The 26,595-nt window shown below is 40.9% G+C and overlaps 2 protein-coding genes across 2 annotated transcripts; both read left to right on the forward strand.

Moving 5' to 3' along the window:
- On the forward strand, positions 1–21,617 carry LOC139715974 (uncharacterized). The gene is made up of 4 exons (XM_071627526.1): positions 1–974; positions 5,843–6,062; positions 20,500–20,726; positions 21,475–21,617. The coding sequence occupies exons 2-4, from the start codon at positions 5,896–5,898 to the stop codon at positions 21,615–21,617; spliced, it is 537 nt and encodes a 178-aa protein (XP_071483627.1). The 5' UTR covers positions 1–974; positions 5,843–5,895.
- LOC139715969 (uncharacterized) lies at positions 21,382–26,341 on the forward strand. The gene is made up of 3 exons (XM_071627517.1): positions 21,382–21,593; positions 22,200–22,512; positions 25,453–26,341. The coding sequence occupies exons 2-3, from the start codon at positions 22,242–22,244 to the stop codon at positions 25,698–25,700; spliced, it is 519 nt and encodes a 172-aa protein (XP_071483618.1). The 5' UTR covers positions 21,382–21,593; positions 22,200–22,241; the 3' UTR covers positions 25,701–26,341.
- Positions 26,342–26,595: the final 254 nt, after the last annotated feature.

Genomic DNA, 26,595 nt, shown 5'->3' on the forward strand with positions numbered 1-26,595 from the left:
TTGGAACGCCATGTTAAGAAATGACTTCGTGTCGTGTAAATTTTAGCCCGTTTAAAGCTCGATTAATCACAGGCTGACGAAAGTGGGAAGAGGGATGCATGAGACATCACCATCGCTTGCTGTCCCGCTCTGGAAAACACCCCTATCTCTATTTAGGCCAATTTCTGTCTGTCCTGTAGACGTCTTTTCATACACTCGGGCAGATGTTGACCGCACGACACCCCCTTGGCCCATCGTCAGTTGTTTATCACGCGATTGGGATCGAGCAGTCGTCACATGCGATGTGTAAAAAGAGCACGCCGCGATGCGATGTAGTGCGCGGTGCGAAGTCATGTGTATAGTATGCTGTCGGCAGCGTCCCGAATGTGTTTGACAGAGCCCCACGATGCTATTTCCACTTCCAGACGAGCACTCCAACACCGAACGAGTCCCGGGAAGGACGACAAATCGTTGCTTGTACATCTGCCGATGAAGGAAAAAAATAGGAGACAATCGCCTTGAATGTCGTAAGGATTCAACTGAAGACGTAGAAATGTACCGAGGAGAGTTCAGCAGCTTCGCGTGATGTAGAGGAGCGGAGCTGGTTTGCCCTGTGAAAGTCTTGAAGTCACTGACATCAAAGCGGGACTTAAAAACCGAGACCTCATTTTCAAGCTTTCAAGAAGAGCAGACAATAGCTTCTTTTTATCTGTCTTTCTTTCTCTCTCTCTCTCCCTCTCCCACCTCTCTTCTTTATCTATACCTCTCTTTCTCCCTTTAACTCTGTCTTTGCAGCGAATTCTTGGGAACGGATTTGAGCAGACTCAATCATTATATGAAACTGTGCTGGTCGCCATTCTTGACAAGTGCAATTTGGCGCCGTAGAGTGTGAAATACTGCGCCTTGAGTAAGATTCCAAAGAATCCGAACGTCTGCTTCTCTCGCTTGTAGACGGGAGGGAAGACCTCTCGTCCTCACGAAGTTGAATTACGCAGGTAAGTTAAAATTCTAGCCTATTTCATTATTGATACTATTATTCGTCAGAGACTTCGCTCATAGATTTGCGAAGTAGCCATAATGTATGATTTCATCGCGCCCTAGACGAAACCAAAAAGTTTTCAACATTTCATAATATAAAATTATCATCCTCCAGTCATGTAGACATCACTAATTAAGAAAAGAAACGTCATGTAAGGCACTTTGCACGCTTTTAACTAATCTTCGCAGTTTATGTGTTTTCGTTTCTTTAATTCTGTTTTTGATGAGAACTGTTTCAGCGATTACAATCATATAGGGCAATAGGTGTTTTACGGCTTTCCTGCCTCGGTATGTCAAAGACGTTGATTTCGGAAATAACAAAGGCAACATGATTTTTTTGAGCACGTTCGTGAAACATCAATCACTGCGAGTGCATTGTGCAGGAGAATTCCAGCAATGTGCAAGGTTTAAAAAAATACTCGAGAAAACTCAAAAAGGTGGAAATGAAAAAGAAAAGAGAAAACCCCCGCAAAAGCACTTGACACACTACCTGTGCCAAGTGGAATGGCCTAAATCAGTTCTCGACACGAGATTTAAGTTATCGGTTTTAGGACAAGAACCCGGCTTCGCCGTTTGGAGTATCTCGTTTCTTTGCATAGCGTGTTTAAATACTTGTCATAATAACGCGTGCAAATAGTCAGGACGAAAGCCAATTAAAGAAAGAATGGAGCGGCGAGGTCTGGCTTGGGGTATTTTATGCCGAGAGGTACGGGTGGAACAGAGCAGTGGTAGACGAGGGTGAAAAACAAATCAAAGAACAAGCGGCTTTTACCCAGGTATAGACCAGGTTCAAACACGGAAAACCCTCACTTTTTTTTCTCTAGTGTGCATTGCTTTTTGTTTTGTATTGTACTGTTTTGCATGGTTTATGCCCAAGAGTACCATTTTTTTTCTCTCTCTTTAATTCTTTCTCCCTCACTCCCTCTTTCTGTATTTTTCTTCTTGATTCTTACCCTTGGGTTGCATCGAATATTCTGTAAGGAGATGAATGAATGCATATTTGCAGGTCTATAGCATTTTTTTTCCTTCTTGATTCTGGATGTCGTGAGTGTCGTTAGAACTTTGTTATAAATCAAAGTATTTAATGATGACGGGGAAGGGCTGGATAATATAACAGGAACATTCATTCGACGCAATATGAACATCCAATGGAAGTCCAATAAAAAAATTGGTGTTATTTTGATCCAAAGAGGCTATCTTTCCGTCTAGCGATTTTGAGATATATATCATGGCATATCCATATTCTCCTCTGTGACTGTGGAATTCTTTTTGTTAAAAAAAGTAATATTCCATTGAGCTATAGGATTTTCTTGACAAGAAATTATTTTCAAAGTACTTCCCTCATAAAATTGAATATACTGTACTGTCATGTCTTCGTCATGAATTTGACCGACCTCCATCTCAAGCACAGATCATAAAGGTGTGTCCCACCCAACATCAGCCCTGATCCATAACCCTCAAAACTCTGCACAGCTCTTTCTGAGCCTTTTTTGCCGCCGAGTTAGCAGAGAGTTGGCCGCACAACTGGTTGCACGCAGAGAAGAAAGAGGAGGTCAGACAAGGCATTTGACAACTGGGACCGATGAGATTTGGTGATGGATTACCAAATCAAATGTCTTCACGAACGCTGTTGCTGCGTCACGCCAACTCCCTCCCCCGTTACCGCCACTGCCTTCTTCTTTTACCTGGCGGGTCTCTAGAGTATATGAGATGTTTGACTCTCAGTCTCATTAGTCAATAAATGAATCGTTATATTAGTTTTCTTTCCTTGTATGCTTTATCCTTTGCAACTATGGGTGTATGTGTGAAATTGTGTGTATATTATGTTTGCGTTATCTTTGCCCACCCCCACAAACGTCATGACATTTGCTTGTGTTGTTTGACTATGTCGTGATAGAATCAGATGACTGAAAGCCGGATGGGGGTCTCGGACTGACATTCACGTATTGAATAGTGTAAACAGAAGCTTACAAGAAACACATGACCATCGACAGTATAAACTAAATGCATGGAGAGCTCCATGCTAAATGTCTCTGTAAAAAGTTCCCGGGTCTTCAAGTAGCTACGTCTAACCACTGGTTTGTTAAATACAACAATATACTAAAGAGGAAATACAGTTAAACCTGTCTTAGCGGCCACCTGCCGTATGAGATCAGTAATGAAAAATCCCTATGAGAGAAAATGCCATCGAAAAGGCCCTGTCTATAGCGGCCACCTGTCTATAACAGCCACCTTTTTGTCTCCCTTTGGTGGCCGTTAAAGACAGGATTGATTGTACTAAGTCGAAGCTGAGAAGGGGATACAGACTACTAGTATACTGTAAGGTGTCGGGACCACAACGCTCAGGCATGGAGTAACGAATCCCAATTAGGACAAGAAATACACACATAAAAACTAGAAAATAACAGAAACAAAACAACAGACCTTTGTCCAAATTTGTCTCATATCGCAATAAAACACGACGGGGCAGTTGGGTTGTTCTATTGAGCCGTCAAGATCATGATCATGAATCAATACAGTGTTCGTACAAGAAAGCAGTAACAGTCATGTCATACAGAAACAGAACGACCGGAGAGTCTGATGTTTGGAAATGTAAGTATAGGACAGATAAAGAGAGTAGACCTAACTACCAGTTTGTATAATGTGCAAGAAGAAGGAAACTGGACTACCGAAATTATTTCGTGTACTGGATTGAATTCATTGATCCTGTTGTAATTCTATACGTGCTCAAATTAATCTGGGTGTCGCGTAATGACAAGCTTTCGGTGTACTCATTTTCTCTATGGCACAAATTGTATGTTGTATATGAAGATATGTGATGAAAAAAAAATGCCTGGTATGGACAAAAAAGACGAGTAAAATATAGTGTCTCAAGTTTATGGGATTCTTTTGTTTCCTCCGTAATAGTATGCTTATTTTACGAAAGAATTTTTTACATTTGAGGTTTCCAATGGCAAGAGATACTGTTCATACTCTTCTGTTAGCCAAGTAGCTTGCATGTATGATAATATTATGCGCTAATACTTTACCGCAGCTTTTGTGGACAAAGTGGAGGTCAAGGTCCTTTTTGTTCTGCGACAGTCAATGTGTGATTTTTGTTCATACTTTCAGAGTCATGTGCCTACTTTTTATCATTTACGGGACATTCCATCAGCCCATGTTGAAGGTGCATGACCTTATTAGTAGAAGGAGTAAAGTTTTGTGAGCTTCAGCGGTGACAAGCTTCGACAAAAGTCGGACAGAAAATAAGAAAGTAGTGGAATTTGTCACCTGTTGTCGCCAATCAGCGATGTCTGTCAGAATCGCACGTAAGTGGGGTGATGACGTCATAATTGCATCACAAGTCTGCATATTAAGTGGTTTGTTTCCAAAGCGATGATACAAAGTCGTGTTGAGTCTATTTAGCAACTTGTCTTTCAGTTGATGCTTCATGGTAAGAACTCGAGAACGGTATGGTGCGAAAATGATGATTACATTCATTCATCAAAAATACGCACCGAAAACATTGTCATTGTGGAGGGTGTACTGATGTGCACTCCGGTTATAACAATCACAGTTATAACGAAATTCTCGTTACAACAGAATGAAAATTCAGGTCCCAAAATTACAATCTTTATTTCTTTAAATTTAATTGTTCGGCCGAAACGAAGTTTCGACAGTTCTGAGGACTATAACGGGAGTGCACTGTAGTAATATGATAATTGAGAGACTTGAGAGATAGACATGGGGCACATGATTAAGTGCTGGCCTAGGTAAAGGGAAGTGTCCAAAGAGGCGTATTATAAAATGCAGATCAATGCGTACAATCCAACAAGACCGGAGCTGAGTGGTAAATATCTAGTGTGCTCAATGACAAAAGCCCGTTGCTATGGCAGTCAAGGGCGAGAATATTTCGCTTTGCACACACAAAGAGAAGAAACTCATTATCAGTGTTGGTTTTGTCGTAATTGGCTTCGTCTGAACGTGCACTATTTTCGTATCCCATCCTTGCCTACCCACGTGACACGTGATGTTGCGGTTCATGTAATTGTAAAATTGAAAATGAAGCTTTCCCCCTGCCACTATTGTTTGGAAACTCGAAATGACAGCGATTCAATCACGTATCATGGCTTTACACATAGTTCCATACTTTACCTTTGTATGTCATCCGCTTTCCCTGATATGAGACCTGCGGGAAAGGCGTAATGGCATGCAGAGGAAGGGGGGGGGGGGTGGTGGTGGGAGGGGCAGAAACGATGAGTATTGTCACTGCGCGTGTTCGTCACAGCCGCATGTTGTAAATGTTTCGCGACAACCTGATGTTGCCAATAACCGCTGCAGTGCAGGATTCCATCAATATTGTGGTAAGCGGTCCCCTTCCTTCTACGGGCCTGCCCTTCACCGTTGTCATTTCCTCCGCAGCGCTGCGGCGGTTGCTAGCGGGCTTTGCGTGATGAACGATGAAAAAATTTGGAGCAATATTGAGCATCTAGTCGCAGGTAATCAAAATCTCATTAAAACGATGCCATCATCTCAAATTGGATAAGTCAGCCTCAGGAAGCCGGAACAAGATAGTAACAAAGAAATATAGAACACGTCAGTGTATCCTGCCTGCACTAATGGTAATCATAATCGAGCTCCAAGCAGAGAAAATTGTGGAAAATGTGGCTTTTGCGATTATATATCAGATTTATGTTTTGTGAAACAGTGAGTTGGGAACAGCATTGCTGTTGACGGTATTAAACATGCACTCTTCTTGCATGGAGATTTCTCTGCATGCTGTCGTACGTTTACTGACATAATATCAATAAGAATCTTCCATTGGATTTTTAAATTCTCTTAATAGAAATACCGCAGAAGGTTTGTATCTACACGGAGGTTATTTTCGTCTGCTTTGAAATGAGCGTGCTGAGGGTAGTTCGGCCATCCTCCGTCTGCCAGTGGGCGATCTTGGCTGCGGTGATCGCCGGGTTCCTGGCAGAGTCGCAGACGATCCTAGAAGGAGATGTGACCACCGCCGACGAAGACGAGACAACCTTCCTTCACGGAGACTCGATGTCCTCCAGGTGAGAAGAACGTCGATCTCTTCCTCTTATTTTCCTTCTTTTTATCTTCCCTTCTCTCTATCATCTTCTATTGAGGATGGATGAAAGATGGATGATGTGAGGAAACCGTTTCACTCTCAGCTCACCCTCGATCCCCCCCCCCCACTTCCCCCTCTTTCTCTCTTTATATACTTGATATTTGATGCAATAATCCTTTGATGCAGCTCACATACGAAGCCATGCTGGGATGATGCGCCCATGGAGCATGTAGCCCTATGGTGTGCCATAAGGAGGTACCATTTGGTGCATATACATCAGTCTCACGATATCATCTGCAGTAAAATGTTAGTAAGTGCTCTTGTGCGAGTAAAAACAGCATGGATCCTACTACACCATGGTGGATTTAACAGAAGGCCGCGTTGTTCTGAGGATTTGTACAAAGAGCAGCTCCTCGGAATGATGTTGGGTCGACGGTGTATTATAAGTTACTACAGGTCCCGGCAGGCGATTTCACAGTCTTGTGTAGAATGAATATACTTATGACAATCGGTGGTGGATGTAGGAACTGTAGATGTTTTCTCCTCTCTTGAGATTTTTATGTCTTTATAATGAGTTCAAAATTCTTAATACATGAAACAAGCCTGATATCAGCAGACATCGCACTGCCTCCGCATGAGGCTGCTTTTCATTTCAACATGTTTTACTCTTCCCATTACACTTTCCTATTTCTTTGTATCTCTCACATTTCTTTTTCTTCAAGGGATAGAAAAACGGAGAAGTTCTGCCCCCTCTCTTGTCACTGAAAACCGGGTAGATCTTATTTTCTCGTTAGAAATCCTCGTTACCCATAGAAGCTTGATCTCCATTGTAATTCGAATTATCAAGACAGATTGCGAGATGCCTCATTAGTATAAGCCCAATTTCCATTAGATAACCTCCTTTGGTGTACATCGCATATGATATAGTTATTACTTGAAAGTTTTTTCAGACCATTTTGTTTTTAGTTACCCAAAGAGGCCACCGCGCCAAATCCATAATAGCTTCACTTTACTTTAGTTGATTTCTTTCTGCTACATAGAATGGATACTGAACAGGATGCTGTGACGCTTTTTTCATTTCTTTCTCTCCATCACTGTAGTCATTCCAGAAACGTGTAAAGATATGATTTCTTGTATATTTTTCCATATAGGGCCTACTCTGCAGAGTTTCCACAATGCGTCGTCAGCATTAATGCTAGCAGGCTATCTGCTTCTTGAACAGAAAAAACAAGATCGATTGCCTAAAAACTGTCGACAGGCTTTATGGGTTTCATACAAATTAACGCAAATAAAAAGAATAGCCTTGATAACACTTTAAAGTAAAAAAAAATGGTATTGGGGTTCATTGTAAACTGTCTGTAATTTGCGCTGAGGCAATTAGCAACACGCTATAACCTCGAATACTTCATTTAGTAAGTACATTGTACAGTTTGCTATGGTTGACATGATCAGTGTTCATCTATACATGCATGGGCCTGGTTGTAAATGTAATGGGCCTCATGGTTTGATCATAGACGACCTATTCCAATTGATAAGAGAGATGTACCCATCACAACCTTGTTTTTCTTTTGGTTGCTGTTGATTTTCTCTGTCGCTGTCTTGTCTCTACTCATCTTTTCCTCTTTCTCTCTTTCTTTATTGTGAAATATTTGGCAGAGAACATGACAAGCAGTTGGTGTGCAGCTCCTTATCGTGTTTATGTGGGTCTTCTGAATGATATCATGTTGTTAGTATACCCCGCTTTATTTCATTTATCCTTCTCAGACACAAGTGAAATTTTAGAGTGGCAGACAACAGCCCAAGAGGTGACAATGCTATCTTACACGGCATTCGTGTTCTCTTGCTATCAAGTTCGGTTGACGAATTGGGGCTTGATGTAAGTGAGTTGGGTATGTACACTATAGCTTTGTACGTTTTCAATCATGGGTCGCAACTTGATCTATGTTCTCAAATATGTGACGGCTTTTTCAGCCTCGGGTGACAACATATGATTATCTCGGCAGTCATGGGACTCAACTTCCACACGTGTTAACCTGGATGAAAATAAGATACTTCCCTCCACTAGACAAAATAACCTGCTACAAATACAATGCATACCATCACACCGTATATGAAATATGTTCGGGTGTGAAAAGTGTCAACATGCAGGATTGTACACGATTGCCCCTTCTATCTAAGCATGAACGCGAATTCAATAGAATTTGATGCGTTTGGGGTCGGGATGGGGTGTGACAGCATAATACATTGTCTCACTCAGCAAGGGGGAAATTTACTGTGACTCTTTCGGACCTTCTTGCATAAATTGTATGTTTCTTTTTTCTTTTCTTTTTTTGTAGCGAGATGGTAGTGTTACTCACGTCAGTTCTTGTTATTTCTAAATTGATAAAATGACATGATAGCGATTTAATGTTTGCAACAATAAACATTATAGGCGTTTAACCTGCACAGGACATGGGATTGATTTGAATAGACCTATATTAAACATGTCTGGGCTGAGGAAGTATGACCACATCACCCCTGTCGTGGCTTAGCTGCATTGGCTTCCCATCAAGAACAGAATTTATTTCAAGATCTTACTGCTCACTTTTAAGGCCATTCATGGTCTGGCCCCATGATACCTGTCTTCCGTAATCGAGCGTCGTCAGCCTCGCCCTGGCCTTCGTTCATCTGGCCTTACTCTCCAGATGTCCATTACACATCTCCAATGCTGTGGATCATCATTATCATCATCATATTCGGGATTTGTTCACCGAGGATGTATGATACATGCAATGGATTTGAGGTCATACCAGCTAAAAAATTGACCGGGAAAATGCAACTTCTACCGGGTCATTTTTACTCTGCTTACCGTAGCTATTCCTAGAAGAGAAAAAGGGAAAAAAGAGACGATGCAGAAACAAAAACATACAAAGAGATAAACGATTGTTTCTGTCATTTACAATTAATGGCAACTTGTTTGTACACAGACAGAGTCAGTGGGTTTTGGCGGTCCCGAAAGGGTTTAGGGATCCTTTAACGCGGACAAAATGGCGAGCGCTGTTTTGACTGATGTTATTGCCTTTTACATGTATTCCGTATATAATGCCAATGACATTGTATTTAATTTACCGCTTCTGAGAGAGTTAATGATGTGGTCAGCTTCTGAACACAAGACGTTCTGGCTTATGTCCAGACTTTTTCTCAGAAACGAGAAGTAACACATTCTTCACGCTGACCGCTGGAACCACTATCACCTCCTTCGTTTCAGCATGGAGGTGAGACGTCTCACCTCCGTGGTTTCAGTCTGCAGCTGACCCCGTTATTATTCTATTCTCCGCTTCCAGACCACCAACAGGCAACATTGATGTCCATCGCCAATGTGCGTCATCTTTGAAAACTTCAAGAAAATAAACTTGTCACTATATGTCTTGTCCCAAACAACTGCGTACGGAAGAGAGAACATACCTCATTCTGTCTCTATGATTGATGACACACAGACATACACAAACATACACATACAGACATACAAACACACACGCACATCCACAGAGGATCACACTCAGTTGCGGTTTCTTCTTCATTGTAAAGAAGAAAAAACATGACTATGGCCATGACTATGACGGAGTGTCCCCCATGCATCTGCAGTCTGTGAAACAAGAAGCACATTAAAAGCAGTCTAGTCTGTCTGACTCCACGTGGAATGCTAAAGAGAATGTGACCGTGACTGGAACGGAAACACATCAGCTCTCATTTAAGAATATCTTCCCAAAACTTGTCTATTGATGATATTTGGCATAGAATTGGTATGCGTCACATCTAAAGCTATTTAAAAAAAAGAAAAAAAAACACGTTTTTTGGTACTCCTTCCGATTCCTATCTGTCATTCTCGATTACTTCTACATGTATTAGTCACATTCAGATGTAAGGGGTCACATTATCTCCTAAATACATCATTGGCAACATGGATTGAATGTTCAGAGTGCAGACTTTCCCTTTAGCTGTTCTCATCACTTATTCAAACTTTCCCGAGGGCGCTATTAATGTTATGATTACGAGTAGAAAATTTCTATAATCACTGAGATGAGCTTGAAGCTTTGATACAAAACTGTCATCTAACTCATGTTGGCAATGAAATGTTGGTGCTGTCTTTAAGGAACCGAGGTCTACGTTGCCAGCGCACATCCTGCACCCTACGTCAGATCATAATCCAACTATATAGAGGTCAAAATCAAGCCGGACTGTCGCGAGCACAACACATCGAAGTGCCTCAGATTTCCTTTGTTGGGTCACCACGTAATCCAGCAATGCATTATACCTTGACCGCAAGGGAGGATTATTGCCTGAAATAATGATCAAGGAATCCAGACTTAAGAAAAAGAAAAAAGCAAAGGAAAAGAGAGATAAAGAGACAAAGAGAGAGATGGACAGAGAGGGAGAGAAGGAGAGAGAAAGATATAAACAGAGAGAGAGAGAGAGATGGAGGGAAGAGATGGAATATGACAGGGAATGGCACAGGCACGCGTCACGTGATTAGTCAAGATGTCGACGGCCTGTTTAACAACCATTTCCGTCCTCGGGAAATCCCCATGGTATAATAATGTTTGCTTGGAACATTACAAGCCAATGAGTCTAATTGGATGTGCGCGGAGACACTGCGAAGGAATCAGGGACACGTATAACTGCTTTTACCACGTGATTGATGACGTCACGGCAATGGAGACAGGGCGGCGCTTCTCGCAAATATGAACACTGATTGTCAGGTGCTCCGCGACCAGGCCCGTCTCAAGGTTAGAGGAAGTGGAGACATTGAGGTCATCCGTTGTCAGTTCATGGAGCTTCAAGGCTCGTCTACATTATCTCCGTGGTCAAAAGATAATGAAACCCACAGAAATGTATATCTGTGAATTGGCCATGACACCGTCATGTTTAACTTAATCATAGATCGACTTTGGGTCATTTTACAAACTATATGACAAATATATATAAAGTTGAGATGAGCAATATTAATGAAACTTTGACCACTCTGTTTGCTTGATTATTTAAAGGCAATTGTAACGTGAAATTGGAGTGCCATTTTACTTTTGAGAATGCCAAGATCGATCGAACACACGAGCAGCACTGGTTTAAGAACACCCTTACACTTACTATTATTTTTATGGCGTGCGCAGTTTCTCGTGAAGATGGCTATTTATTTTGACTGAGCTTTTCAACACGGTGGTCCCCAAGCGAGGATATCTAGATAGGCGGGTAGCTTTGCTCAGGAATTTTGTGTTGACTGTAGGTGGCTGTTGTTGAGCACATCAATCGCCACCCTGATATTTCTGGAAATATTAGACCCTGCGAGATTCAAGAAGTTCTGAGATATTCCGTCCTACATCGACATCGAGTGGAAAATGGAATTATTCTCACGCCTCAACAAAACATACAAGCACTGCGCTTCCTTTTGAAGTCCATCGCGCCAAGAAATCAAAGAAATTTGAAAATCAGGAGAATAGATAAAAGTGGTCATGTGTGTTATTTCACTGCCCAAACAGAGTTCGTGGTTTACGATTGTTTGCTGTCCGATATTCCTTTACATGGAGGCGGGAGAGAAAGGGGGACATCCCACGAGACCGACGCCCACGAGTCATTCACGAGTTCGACATTGAAAGAAAAAAATCCATGAGACATACAACCCATGAGTTCGATACTATATAGGCAAATAAGGCCCATGAGTTCGACACTTTAAGGTAAAAACAGCCCACGAGTTCGACATTATACGACATGGGGCTTTATGTGTCGGTCTCGTGGGCCTTGTTAGCTTAGTGTCGAATTCATGGGCTGTATGACCCGTGGGTTGTATAACTCGTGGGCTGTATGACTCATGGGCTGTATGATTCGTAGGCTGTATATGATTCGTGGTGTCGTGACGTGCACCCGGTGAAAGAGACGTGTATGACTTTGGCACCAAACTAGAAATTTGAGAATGAAACAGCGTGAATGTGTGACTCGCTTCTGAAGCATATAGAAAGGGGAACCATGTTACAAACAATGGATTATCATTATTATTATTATTATTATTATTATTATTATTGTTATTATTACTATTACTATTATTACTATTACTATCATTATTATTATTATTATTATTATTATTATTATTATTATCATTATTATCATTATTATCATTATTACTATTATTATTATTATTATTATTATCGTTATCATTATTATTATTGTGAAATTTTAGATAAGAATTGGCAAGAAGGACAGACATCTCTCTGGTGCGGTAGATATCTTCGTTTTACTTTTCAAAATGTAAAGATTTTGTAATCAAACAAAACGCATTAAATCCAATACTCTCTCCTGTATCTCGTATCTGGCAAGTTCTTTAGATTCGTTTTGTCATGAAAGTTTTTATGGGTTAGCCGCAGTTATGATGTAAGCGTTGTATCAAGACGGTTGAGCGTACTTTATCAAATGTTTTCAACTTACGTCAAGAGCGGAAATTTTTGTACCTGCTGGCACTGACTGGTGATCATGATCGTAAAATTGGCGGCTATCTTCATTCTGCCAATTTGCGTTGATGCAAGATCCCGAAAATTATTGATCTTGGATGTTATGGTTGCTGTTGTTTTATTGTAATAAAATAAATCTAACCAAGACGAAGCAAGATCCATAGAACCAAGAATCTAAGCCAATCGTTGAAGACGATGGAGTTGGTGAGTGCCATGATTTCATTCGCACAGACCCATCGTTCCCTTCGTGACGAACGTATGCAGTGATGAAACTCGGATAATTCCGTTCCTGGATGTAGCTATTTCCGACTTGTCAATCCAATTCCCCATTCCGGAGACCCATGTTCCTCACAGAGTGCGAACAGACAGAAGTGCATTCACACAGGGAGGTGACAGCTTCTTACCAGGTTGATCCGTGTTTTCTTTTTGTCTCCCCCACCCCCTTTTTTCTTTTCTTTTTTTCTTATAGTTGCCTCGTTATTTTCTTCATTTTTCTTATAGTTGCCTCGTTATATCATTCATTGTTCATTCTCAGTCAGCTGTATATTTCATGGATTGTCTCTTGTTTTCTTCTACTTTGTTCTGTTGTTTGTATTTTTTTTTCTACGTGGAGTGAGGGTTGGAGTAACAGCGCACCGACTGTCCACGGCACATAATCAGTCCATCATCGGCTTATCATGTTAATGAGATCTTTCTTCCTCTTTGAGACATCATTCCACTCTGCTGCGTCAATCAAACTAACATTAGTCAGTGTGTCTACCCCCCCCCCCCAATTCTTCGCGAGATTCATTGCGTGTAGAGAGGAGGTGTCATACCCCTGGTGTAGACCAGGGAGGTTACGTCTCACTTCCCTGTTTATACCAAACTTTACTAAACTCTTTCGAGGATTAACCAAAAAATAAAGATAAATAATTAGAACAAAAGAAAGATTTTGTAATGATTTATTATGAAAATTCACCAGAATAGTCAATCAGCCGTAAATTACTTCCATCTTGAAAGCAGACAGATGTGTCTCAAGTGGTCGATTCACAGAACGGGATAATACTGGAAAAGTTGAGCAGCCAATCAACGTTCACGATCGTCTATAAAAAAAGATACAAGGACAGGAAATCAGTAAGTTTTCCCTCCTGAGTTTACCATTGTTTCTCTACGAACCCGCAGACAATTCTGACAACGAATTCAGTTCAATTCAATGTTTTATTTCATTTTTCGACAAAAAAGATATGAACATCACTTTTTTGATAACAGAAATTAAGGTGCGTAAAGTATAACATGAAAGAATGTATATACAATGATTGTACCACCTTATAATAATTATACACTATCATATAACTCAAGTGACTAGAAGTAATTATACAGTATGCAAAATTCGAAAAATGGAGGGACCCACTAAAAAGACAAAGCTTGTAGATTGTGGGCCCCTCAGAGGAAAAACATCAGTTGAGAAAAAAAGTAATAGTCTGGAAGCCCACTAGAAAGATAGATCAACAAAAGCAGACAGATATACAAACAAATAAACATGAAATGAGACTGGAGTAGGCGTAACAATACAATGGAGAGTTGACTATGAGACGAGACAAAATGAGGCAAAGCTAACGTAATAGAAAAGAACAGAACAGACAAAAACGTTCTACAGACAGCGATCTCGTAAGAAGTATGTAAGAATAATGATATCTCCAGTGATATTAAATCATTTGAGCTCAACCAGTTTACTTGTTGGGCGTTATTCTTTTCCTCAAGGTGACCTGACGGTTACAGCTCGTTATTCCGAAGTTTCGTTATTCCGAAGGTTCTTTAGTCCGAAGGTTCGTTATTCCGAAGGTTCGTTATTCCGACGATTCGCTATTCCGAAGGTTCGTTATTCCGAAAATGAAATAGGGTTTGTTATTCCAAAGCTTCATTAATCCGAAAATGAAATAAGGTTCGTTATTCAAAAGGTTCGTTAATCCGAAAATGAAGCAAAGCTTGTTGTGCCGAAGGTTCGTTACGGACCCTATATCACTTCGGATCAACGAACCTTCTGAATAACGAACCCTATTTCATTTTCGGATTAACGAGCCTTCGGAATAGCGAACCCTATTTCACTTTCGGATTAACCAACCCCTCGGAATAACGAACCTTCGGAATAACGCCACAAATGTTCGGATTAAAGAACCCTTTTTCATTTTCGGATTAACGAATCTCTAGGTATAGGAAATTTGTGTGTTTCGTATTAACGAACCTTCAGAATAACGAACCTTCGGAATAACGAACCTTCGGAATAACGAACAGCACCCGACCTGACGACATGCACTTTAGAATTTCCTGTATAACGAGGTTCTGCAAGTTTTTGAGTGATTTCCCCGCAAACGAAGATCTCATCTGATAGTTTAGTAACCCACTTTGAAATGAATGAGTAACTTTAGTGACATGTTATTACTTAAAGGAAATGTTTTCCGAAATAATACTTTATTCTTTAAGCGTGTGGAAAGTATTCGTATAGCTACGGCTGTGATCAATATCCTCTCTCATACTACGTATACACCGCTCGAGGTAACGAAAAGTAATCGTGGCCGCAGCGCGTTCCGGCGCGTCTTCTTGTCTGTCGTTGCGGCGAATGATGGCGTAATTGATAGAGTGTCGCGCGCAGCTGCTTGATGAATCAATAATCACAAGCCAACGCGGAGCATCCAGGGAGACGCTTGGGGTGGGGGGGGGGGGGGGGGGGGGGGAGGATCAGAGAGTGAACCTGATTACATGCTAATTCTGACAGAAAGACACATGTCACTCACTCAATTTCGACCACTGAAAACCTCAATTTGCTCGTTGCTATAAGGATACAACGTCTTCCTTCCTCCCCTAATTAGCTACGCGTGCCAGAGAACTCTTCACTATAAGCTCAAGGGATAGCAAGGGATTACGTATCACAACCATTACTTACATCAGCTGACTGTCGGACGACTGACCTTGCCGAAATTCCGGTCAATGTTGCCAGATACCGGGGGAAAAATCACAAGAAAGAAAACTGATTTAAAAAAAATGGTAGTGAAATAAACCCCATATACATTTATCACAAGTAAATAATAAACCAAACGTAAAGGGATGGTATGGTTTTGATTGAGATGGGGATTCAGCTTTTAACTTTTTTGTGAGATTATTAGAAATCTCTTACATGAAATATTAAGGAGCTACAATTCTGAGGGGAATTAAAAATCTATTTGATGAAAATCGGTGTTGAAATGGCTGAGATATCCCCAAACAGAGTGATGCTAATAAAAGGCGGGACCCACCAATAAAAATAGGGTGCTGTTACCGATGATCCGAAAGTGATAAAATGCGTCAAGCACTGAAGATGTTGCCGAACAATTCAAGCCATGTCGCGTTGAATTTTGGTAAACATTTATCGTTGACAATTTGTGCGTCGGAATGTGTATGTTTGTGTGTGTGTGTGTGTGTGTGTGTGTGTGTGTGTGTGTGTGTGCGGGGGGGGGGGGGGGTTATGGGAGGGGTTCGTTATATCCACGGTGCCCCACACGAATTACCCACTCCAAGCGCACCATGTATCTCGCCCTTGTCCGAAAATAAATGAAGAATGTGTTCGTGCTGACTCAATATGCCTCAAAGGGAAATGGGATTCTCTTTGCCTTCCCAAGAAACTCTACAAATTTTTACATTTTTATTTTGTGGTTCTTCAAGGATGTTTGTCATTGTTTGATTCACTAACAAATAAACCATGTTCCCTGCTTTTGCACCTGAAACATTGGCACTGACACTTACGAAAAAAAAATGAATAAAATAAAATAAGACGACCCTAAATACCAATGCTGTTGACAACCCCATTTCAGAAAAGAATTGGGAATGTTTTTAAACAAACAATTGTGTGTTGTGTCTAGGTTTATCTCTTGCTGGTATGAAATCCTATACCATATCATGAGTCACCTTGTCTAAAATTAATTCTCGTCAAATGAGACGATCGTTTTTCTTTGAGTTTCTCGGGTACAAAATTGTTGTCATTGTCATCGGTTGCATTCGATAGTGCGCCGCCAAGTAGCATTCTCGACGTCAAAAGTTTCTCCAATTGATTCTTTATACACAAAATCGTAGTAAACACCTTGTGACATCAAACTACACCTGAAATATGTTGTTTATGTAGCTCCGTTTGCTTTGAGAATCAAGAAACATCTTTGTTTGAAATGACGCAATCTTCTCTTTATACTTCAGTCTTTTCTTGAAAACATTTTGAGGAGACAATACCCAGACGTTGCCGTTTGAGGTTTTAAGGAAACGATCACAGAAAACTTTGCAAAAATTATTTGCTTTTGTTTCATGTCCAACGTTGAGCATGAGATGTGTTAAATTAGTTTGAATTAAAAGTAACCTGAAACTGGCGTTTGAATTCGATCAGTCAGTGTCAATATATATATATATATATTTTTTTTTTTTTCATTTCCATTTCCCTTCAGCAAAGTTCGATGACTTCAAGGTTTTGAATTGGCTGGTCCTTATAATGGATAATACATATTGGCTTATGTATTTAGCTATTATCCTGAAGAACAAGATCTCAGTCAAGCGATGCTATATAGCATGCAGATTTTGACGCCATTGAAAATAATAATTTATTCAAAATGGGAATATGTATGGGGCCATCACGTATTTAAACTATTAGAGAGGAATTCCAGTCCAGTTATAGATTACTCTGATAAGAAAGAGTAAAATCTTACGAGTATAAAGGTGAAAAAATCGGATAGAAATTAGGAAAATTACGGAAAATTACGAAATAAGTTTTACTAATTTCTGCAGAAAAGTTCGATATGAATATTACAAATGATTAGCTGATTATGACAGTTATCAAAGGGTAAAACATGATGTTATTCCTGCTTGAATAACTTCAAAATGATGATCAGTCAGATATATCAAGATTTGAAACTGGGGCGTAAAATTTCGTTTGAATGAAAAACTGGAAAATTAAAAATTTTAAACCTTTGTGGCAAGTCGTGAAGGAATGACGTCAACGACGTCATCACTTCACTTTTTGCATTTTCATAATGACTGTTCAAGAACTGTTTCCTGAAAAAATAGCGAAGCTTCAAAATGTCATAATTTCCTTATTTTTCATCCGATTCTGATCAAATATTCCTTGTTTTTCTAGGAAAATTTTACTCCTTCTTTTCAGACTCCTAATCGCACTGGAATTCCCCTTTAATACAAGAAATGAGTTCCATGTTTAGTCGTGAATGCGTATATCACGTACTAGTAGGCCTATGTGTATGTGTGTGGGTACATTATGTGATTGTATGCGTGTATGTGTTTGAGATGAGACACATTAATTAAACACACAAACTGAACGCCCATACAGAAATGAAATGCATGGACTGTGTACAGAAGTGAATACATGGCAAACTCGCTGTATTATCTCCTTGACAATGACAGCCGCGACACGACTGAGTAATGATATTCCATCACGCCTTTCGCGCCAATTTCGCGGCACTTTAATGATGGCTAATTGCACGACATCCAGGGCGTACAAGATAAAATCCCCCTTTACGACCATTCGGGGGGATGAAGCGAACAGTTTTCAGGGTTTTCACCTGTTCGTCTCTTCAAACATTGTTAAGAGAGAAATAACATTTGTATAATCCAGCCTTTGGCAATACCCAGGAAATGGTTTGATTGCCTCCAAATCTTTGCCAGAAAGGAGAAGACGTCTTGTGTTAAGACCCCATCACTGCAATTTCGAAGGGAAATGATGACTTAAGTCAATGCGTCTTTGTTATAATGTGACTTCCCTAGGCTCCGTCACTCTGCAATGCGCCGACCACATTTTGTTTGGTTACAATATAGAATAATGTGCACCTTCTGCTGAATTGTCTTACCATGAGGTTGAACACACATGAATAATCTTGCAGCTCCTCGTTTGTGGAAATGAATATTTCCACATTTCCAGAACGTGAGACGGTAAAAAGAAAGAAGAAGAAGGGAAAAAACACCGGCGAATATGCTTTAGATTTAATTCAAATCATCAGTGTAAGAAAAAAAATCCGTACAGTGTAAAATCGTGGTGATCAAATCTTCTTTCAGAACGCAGTATGCATGCCTATTAGATTTTCGACCTTTCTACCTCAGAAAGGCATCCTTACGTAAAGTCATTCGAAAGTGAAGGAGGCGTAGATAAAAATCATATTTATGGATCCATAATTAGGCCTATGTTCTGCAGAATTCATGTCACCATTTGTCTTTTCCTGCTTAAAATTACACTGTCCGACAGCAATGGTGCACATGGAATTGATTTCAGCTTTCTTGAACTCTACAGTAGTTATCCATTACTTTTCATGTCCCTTACTCATACATTCTTTTTTTGAAAGCTAATTGACGTTTTTCGGTCAGTACTTCCTAATAGTGCAGCCTTTCTATTGGTAAAACGAGGTGTTTTCATTTATGAGTGTTTGCTGGTGTGAAAATTGAAACTCGCGCCTAATTAATCATCGTCATTTTCATCCTCAAATGGCTTGACAACAAAGGCAGAATGTGTGTATGTGATGTGAAACTAGCATCAACACTATTTAATGACCTGAATCGTTACAATGTGTTTTTATGCGCTCTCTGCACGAGTGCAGCTTGCCAGTCGTATATGATTGTACTTAAATTTATCAGATTGTTGCAGACGGCTGCGTACAAAGGAGGAGACTAAAATTCCACGCCATCATACCCTTCGCGCCCCATGCATGCACGATGGCGCCACAACGGACACAAATCATGCACTTGGCTATAAAATGAGTTTCAGAATGGATAACAACACTACTATATTGAACGGTGATATTCCTTTCTGCAGCGCACGCGGTTCCCATGGTCATGAATAATGTGGGCCTGTAAAGGATAAATATAACACATACCTCCGGGTTGCATGACAACCCATGTATCACTTACCATGGTTACATCGTGTAAAGCTGAAGATAAACATGAGCGTCCTGACATTAGGTTCACTAAGGGATACCAACCACCAACAGCTGACTGACACGTGTCGTAATTCAATTGTTTCCATGATAAATTGACACGTTGGTACTAAGATGCACTCGAACCAATCCCGCTTACACTCTCTCTATATTTATTTTTCTCTTCTCTTTTCACGTGTTTTCCCTCATCCTTTTGCATTATTTCACATATTCACTCAAAGCCCACACTCTTTGTTTTCCCGAGGCCGCCATCGGAATCAAGAAAGTGCTTATGATGGCGCATGATCTTGTATTTTTCACCCATTTCCCCCATGATATTAAATTGGATTCACGATAATGTTAGTTCAAGTGTAAGTGATTTTAAGGTATCACGTCATGTATTATGTATTTTTGTAGGAAAAAAACAACTATTACAAAATAGGAAATTAAACAAACGAAACAGGTACAAGTGTAGTTAGAATTCCATCAAGTTAATCGTCTAAATATAAATTCGTGGTAATTGCGCGCAGTCATGATATAATTTTGAAACAATGAGACTATCCCAAACTTCAGTGTACAAATTTCAAAGGCACAAAAACAAAGAATAACAAGTGCAATGATTTAAAATGATAATATAAAATTACAAAAATAAATAAACATAAGCAATTGTATTGAGCAGTATACAGTCATATACATAAACATGCATCCCAGTAAATAACAGAGATTACTGAATGCAGGATACCACCACCGTGGGCAATTATTGTTGATTATGTAAGACAAGACAAGATAAGCTAAGATAAGATAAGATAAGATAAGATGAGATATAAGATAACAGATAACCATTTTCACACTTCTGTTTTCCTTGGAGTATTTGTCCCATAAAAAAAGGAACTCACGTTGAAACCTCCAAGGGGGCAAGTAACCTGCCCCCTTCTCCCCACAATCGTTGCGGCGGGCGTACCGTCCTGTGGGACATCACTTGTCAACGGCAACAACGATAATAATGGTGAACTTGACCTTTCATTTCATTTCGCAGGGTGAAACGAGAGTACACGAACAATCGGGCGGCGCGGAGGCGGGTCTTTAAGCAGACGGATCTCAACGGTGACGGCCTCGTGACACGGCGGGAATACGTCATGCGCAACGGGAACATGACGGAAGAGGAACTCGACATCCTGTTCGGAGAGTTCGACATCGACGGGGACTTCAGCCTGTCCCAAGACGAGTTCGTCAGACACGGGTTCCTCTGGGTTGCTGCCCCAGGTGGGTGATTCACTGCAGAACGGAAGGGACATTGTGAAGGGGAGGAAGTATTCATGATTATGACGATTATAGTGTGTATGTGTGTGTGTGTGTGTGTGTGTGTGTGTGTCAGTATACTGTGTGTGCGTGTGTGTGTGTGTGTGTGTGTGTGTGTGTGAATGTGTAATCAAAGTGATGAGGCAAAGTGAGCAAAGGCTCTGAACTCGTAAGCAGGAGGTCCTGCGCCCCATTTCATAAAGAATAAGGAAAAAAGTGTCATGGTAACGATAAGAATCCAGCTTCCTGATTGGCTGATGCTACGGGAAGTTGTCATTCTCTGAAGAATTGCTATCTTTACAAATTAAATGGGGTCCAGGTCAATACATGCCTACCTGTCACATGGGGTAGTAATGATATTGTCAGGGCCCCTGGCACAACCACGGAGGTGGGAAGAGCCTTTCTACTTCCCTTGTACAACCTACAGTGCCTACACTAAGAGACGTGGCCATCAGATAAGACCACAACATCGATATTGGTAGGGTTGTTTTGATTTATTCAGAAGAGAAGCGACCTGCACTTAGAAGAGTGGTATCTTATATCTTTAAGTATTATAAATACTACTCAAAAGAAGTGATTTAACTAGACTTGTATGTATAAGCTAAAGGTACATTGTTCCTTGAATACTAGAGCAGCTATGTACCTGAATCAGGGAGGTAGCCCCTCCCTATACCTGAAATTACCTGTGACTTATTTCATATTGTGCACCCAGAATGCGAGCTAGAATCCGTCCAGCGGTGCGACGACGAGTTCGTCTACCTGATACGAGCTGCCGAGCCGACCGGAAGTGCAGAGGGAGGTCAACAAAGCCGGCTGTGCCAAGCATTCCAGGTACAGTGCAATATCTTAGAGTGAAAAATTGATAATACGCCATGATCAAGTTTACTCAAAGAATTTAGCAAACAAACAAGAGAGTTCAACGTTCGTCAGAATCAAAAGTGAAAGAAAAATAACAAATTTAAAAAAAAAGTCGTGGAAGTTGTCCCAGGAATGAGATGGCGTGATGGTTATGATAACACAATCCTTGGTAATGTGTGGTTTGTTTCATTTGTTTCATCTTATTTTTTTGACGTATATACACTCTGATAATATATGTCCCATTCGTTCATTTAGCATGTTTTCTTTTTCCTAAATCCATAATGAGGCCGATATCGAGGTCAAAATCAACCTATGACAGTGGTTTTCCATATTTTTTCTGTCATTATTGTGATGTAGTGTATGATTTGAGTTCTTTGTATTCAGTACCATAACATTATTTTAGTATTCTACACAATAGTGATAACATTATCATGAGAATAAGCATATTTTGTTTTAATATTCATATCACGTTGTATCATTTTGAATACTTTGACATGATAATTGCCATTTGTTAGTGTGCTTGGAAGGAAAAAAAAAGACATTTAATCAAATCGAGCCATGTATTGTTCCTCCCTGCAGACATACTATGACTGCATCAAACACGAGCAGGTGTCATGTGACATGACGGCCTACTCACAGGCCGTGCTCGATCTCGTTATCACCTACCGCACCGTCCACTTCTGCCCCGACCTCGATCCCATGCCCGTCCTCTCCCTCCCCAGCCCTGACGACGAAGGGGCAGATGCTGGTGACGGGGACAACGTCGCGGCCAACATCGCCACACCGGTGGAAGTTCCCGCCGACCTGTCGGAATTCATTTCGTCAGACCAGGAACACGACGCCGATGACGATTTCTTGGTGGAGTACAGACCGAAAAGGGCTGATACCGAAGGTAAATCATGCATGTACCATCATGAACGCGTGTACTATACCTGCATTGGTGTACATCTGTTGGTGCACCTTATCATGGATAAGACTCTATCGACGCATATCTAAAAGGATGGTATAGTTTTGGTTGAGATGGGGAATTCAGATTTAAACATTTTGTGAGAAAATTGGAAACCACGTGTTAAGAGCATACAATTCTATGAGGAATTCAAAGTTTGTTTGATGAAAATCGGTTTGAAATGGCTGAGATACATTGTATCAAAACCCAAAGTAAAACAAAGTGGTCCTTATGAAAGGTAGGTCCCACCTTTTATTAGGACCTTTTTGTTTTTGGATATCTGAGCCAATTCAAAACCAATTTTCATGAAAGAAACTTTCAATTCCTCATAGAATTGTATGCTCTTTAGTATTAAATAATTGGTTTCTCATTATCTCACAAAAAGTTGGAAACCTGAAACCCCATCCCAACCAAAACTATACCATCACTTTAAAGGAGAGCGCGCATAGATCCTCGGACGGGGCCTACTGTGTTCCTTTTACATTGCAGTGGTTGGGTAATGGCAACGGCAGGACCCTCTGTGTAATGACTTCACCCTGTGTAAATAAGACAGGTTTTATATAATTATTATACCTGAATTTCTCGTCTTCTCTCTCTCCCTCCTCCCTCTGTGTCTGTCTTTCTATCTGTCTGTCTCTCTGTCTGTCCTCCTCCCTGCCATTCTCTGACGCTCATAATCATTTACAGTAAATTTTAGTTTCAAAAACAAAACTCTTATTCTGACACTATGATATCGTTGAAAATGGGGTGAGTCGATTCCATCCGTCACACACTAATAATCAATGATAGATTGCCATCATAATAAGACACTACTTACCAGCAACTCGTTCCTGATGAAAAATGAGAGGTCAGTGAGAGTGAACGCCTAAGGGACTCCATACTGGGGTATGCTGAACATGTAATGCGCGGAACTGAACTTGACATCATTTGAAAATATTAAAATAATTACAAAATGATATGTCGATCACAAGCAATTATTACTTGGGGGCCCACCTCTATAGAACTAAACAACTTCAGCGAAAAGTTATAAAGAAAAAAAAACTAAAGTAATCAAAACCTAAGTAATAACAAATATAGTTCTCAGTTAATAAACGATGGGTTTATATAACACCGAACAATCTGCATCAGTGTATGGACAATTTCATTTCCAACACTGGTCTAGAAGAATCAGCCCTGTTTCGTCGTAAAAGTAACGAGGCTCGCTTGACTGGAATTAGCCTGTATTACAATATGGATTGGGACTCAATGAAACAAGATAAAGCTAATATTTGAATGTACTCCATATACGATATGATTAGCACTGATTTCCCAATGCGTTAAATAATTGTACCACCTTTTAATTGCCGCCATCACTGATAAATCGCCGTTGAAATTAATGGTCGAGCACCGTCATTGAATAGAGGTTTCCTAAAACGATTATGTATATTCATTTTGTCACCCTTTCCTAATGAAGGCCGTGTCACACCTTTCCGGGCAAGCTAACCGGGCTTGTTGCAAGGAGGGATTTTCCGCACGCAGGAAAATTTTCCGCGGGCGGACAAGAATGTTTGCGAGTTTTGCACCTGTTTCTTACCTACTAGACACGTACTACTTACCTTCTACTTGCGTGTATTCTGTGTGACCTGCGTGAGAGCTTTGAAACCGATCCGTTTTCTGTTACGAGCGACTCCCTCGGATAGGACATAAAATCGAGGTCCTGTGTATGAGAGTGTCACAGCTCATGCACGTAAAAGATCCCGCTTCATTCATTCATCGCAAAGAGCAGGGTGTCTAACCCGGTGAAGTGGTCCCACCCCACATCCAACTGGACCCCATGGAAGACCAGCTTAGTGTAGCTGAATATGGGCTATCCAGCCATCTGCACAGATGGAAAAATGAACAACAAAAATGAACAACAACTTACAGGTTTACTGAGATGTACTTGCTTTGGAGTTGCCTGCGAGGTGCTGCTGGTAAGGGTCTCATACTGGTATTCTGCGTGTACCTCGGCGAGCGAATCCCCATGACTCACTCGGAACAAGTTTTGAGCATGCTCAAGGTCTTGTCAAACCAGATCTGGGGAAGTTTTGCGGCTTGACTTGCGGGGAAACGAATTTGTTACCCGGAGCTCTCCGTAGTTGGTCCGCACCTGCAAGTACCTCATATAGCGCGTATCTCACCTGTAGTTGCCCGGAGGTGCGCACGCAAGTCCGATTTAACCGCAGCCAAGTTTTGAGCATGACCAAAATTTTTTTTCCAGGTGAGTCGCGGAAATGCCCGGAGAGGTCCACGCAGAACGCCAGTAGGAGGCCCTTAGCGGCAGCACCTCGCAGGCAACTCCCGCGCAGGTACTTCGCAGTCTCGTATGCAGCCAAGATAATGACATTCTGTGGAATTACAGCCATTCCTTCAGAGGCATTCCTTCACTGAGTTGTCAGCCCCCACGCGACTGGTACAAAGGTCACACAGTATACTCGCAAGTAGAATTTAGGTAGAACGCGTCCAGCAAGTAAGATACATACGCTGACTCGCTCAAATCCTTGTCCGCCCTCAGGAATGTCCGGTATGCTGGAAAATCCCTACACTCAACAAGCCCGCGTGACTTGCCCGGAAAGGTGTGACAGGGCCTAAACATAGTTGCGGGTAAAAAGATTTACATGCGCACCTCCGGGCGACTACGGATGAGATACGTGCTAGGTACTGTCATGTGCGGGTCATCTGCGGGGACCTCCGGGTAGTAAAAATTGTTCTTCGCAAGTCGTACGCAAGGTTTGCCCGAAAAGGTGTGACACGGCCTTTATAGGTTTTCACCTTGCGTGCAAGTAAAATGTATGAAGATGAATTTGCTATTAAAGTGCAATGTTTCCTTCATTCATTTTCTGTTTTTACTGTGAAAATTACTAACAGATGACCCCGAAGTAGCGCAGTCTGCTGGCAACGGGGAAAGAAACTGCACCATGCCAACTATGATAGCCTGCTCGGCGGCGTTCCACGAGAAGTTACAGAGGCACGCGCACGACTTCTGCGAAGGCCTACTGCATTACGGGCACTGTCTGAAACAAGAGGGGGCGCACTGCACGGAATTCGACCTGCTCAACGTGAAAGCCAACCTGCAGATGTGGTTGACCCTACACCGACAGCTCGGCATCTGTTGATCTCAAAATTTTTGTTTTTTTTTCTGCCTGCGCAGACACTATTTGAATGACCGCCTGTATGAGACAATCTGCAATGAGTTGCGCTAATTTTATGGGCTAATTTTGATATGTGTGTTATTATCTATAGACGTATTCTTCCCATACGTCTCTAACAATGGACTTGGATATGATTGTCCGATGCATTGGCCGCATAGAAAATAGTCATGTTTTTAAAAATCGAAACAAACATTGTTGTTTGTGAAATTAATCGAAAAAAAAAATGTCCCGTCAACCATTTACACGTACTATCACTGACTGAATTTTAAAGTATATGTGTTTTAGCTATGAAATATGTGTATGAGACTGCTACAATGACCGCTACAATGACAGAAATGTATTTTTGTTGGCCAGTATAGTGATGTAAAGGTGAAAAATAATATGTACCAGTATATCCTTTTCAAAGTTACCCTTGGCCACCCACAACCATGGCGAATATGTTTTTATATTTTTGTTTGTTCGTGAAGTTTTACAAGATGTGAATGGAATTGACGTGCGCAATACAGATTCCTTTAATTTTGTTAGCACTGAATGTTGAAAGAAATAATTGTATGGGAGTTTGAAATCCTTTTGCCTCTCCATTATTTTCATATATTTTCCACGACCCCCCCCCCCCCCCCCAAAAAAAAAAAAGTTGGCTAAAGCTTACAAGTTACACCTTTATGTATAAACGTTTCTCCTTTTTCTTCTACTTCTTCTTATTAAGTCTGCCTCCTTCAATAGACTGAAGATTCTTGCAGACTGGTGCTATTTACATTATAATACAATTTATTTACAGATATTTACAAGCACATAGAAAATTTGACGAAAATAACTAGCCACTGTGATCAACCGTTAGACGGTTTCGAAATGATCCCAC

This window comes from Diadema antillarum, unplaced genomic scaffold (genome assembly GCF_040938485.1).
Source record: "Diadema antillarum isolate AM-2024a unplaced genomic scaffold, OU_Dant_1.0 scf00000058, whole genome shotgun sequence".
In the NCBI taxonomy this organism is placed as follows: Eukaryota; Metazoa; Echinodermata; class Echinoidea; order Diadematoida; family Diadematidae; genus Diadema; species Diadema antillarum.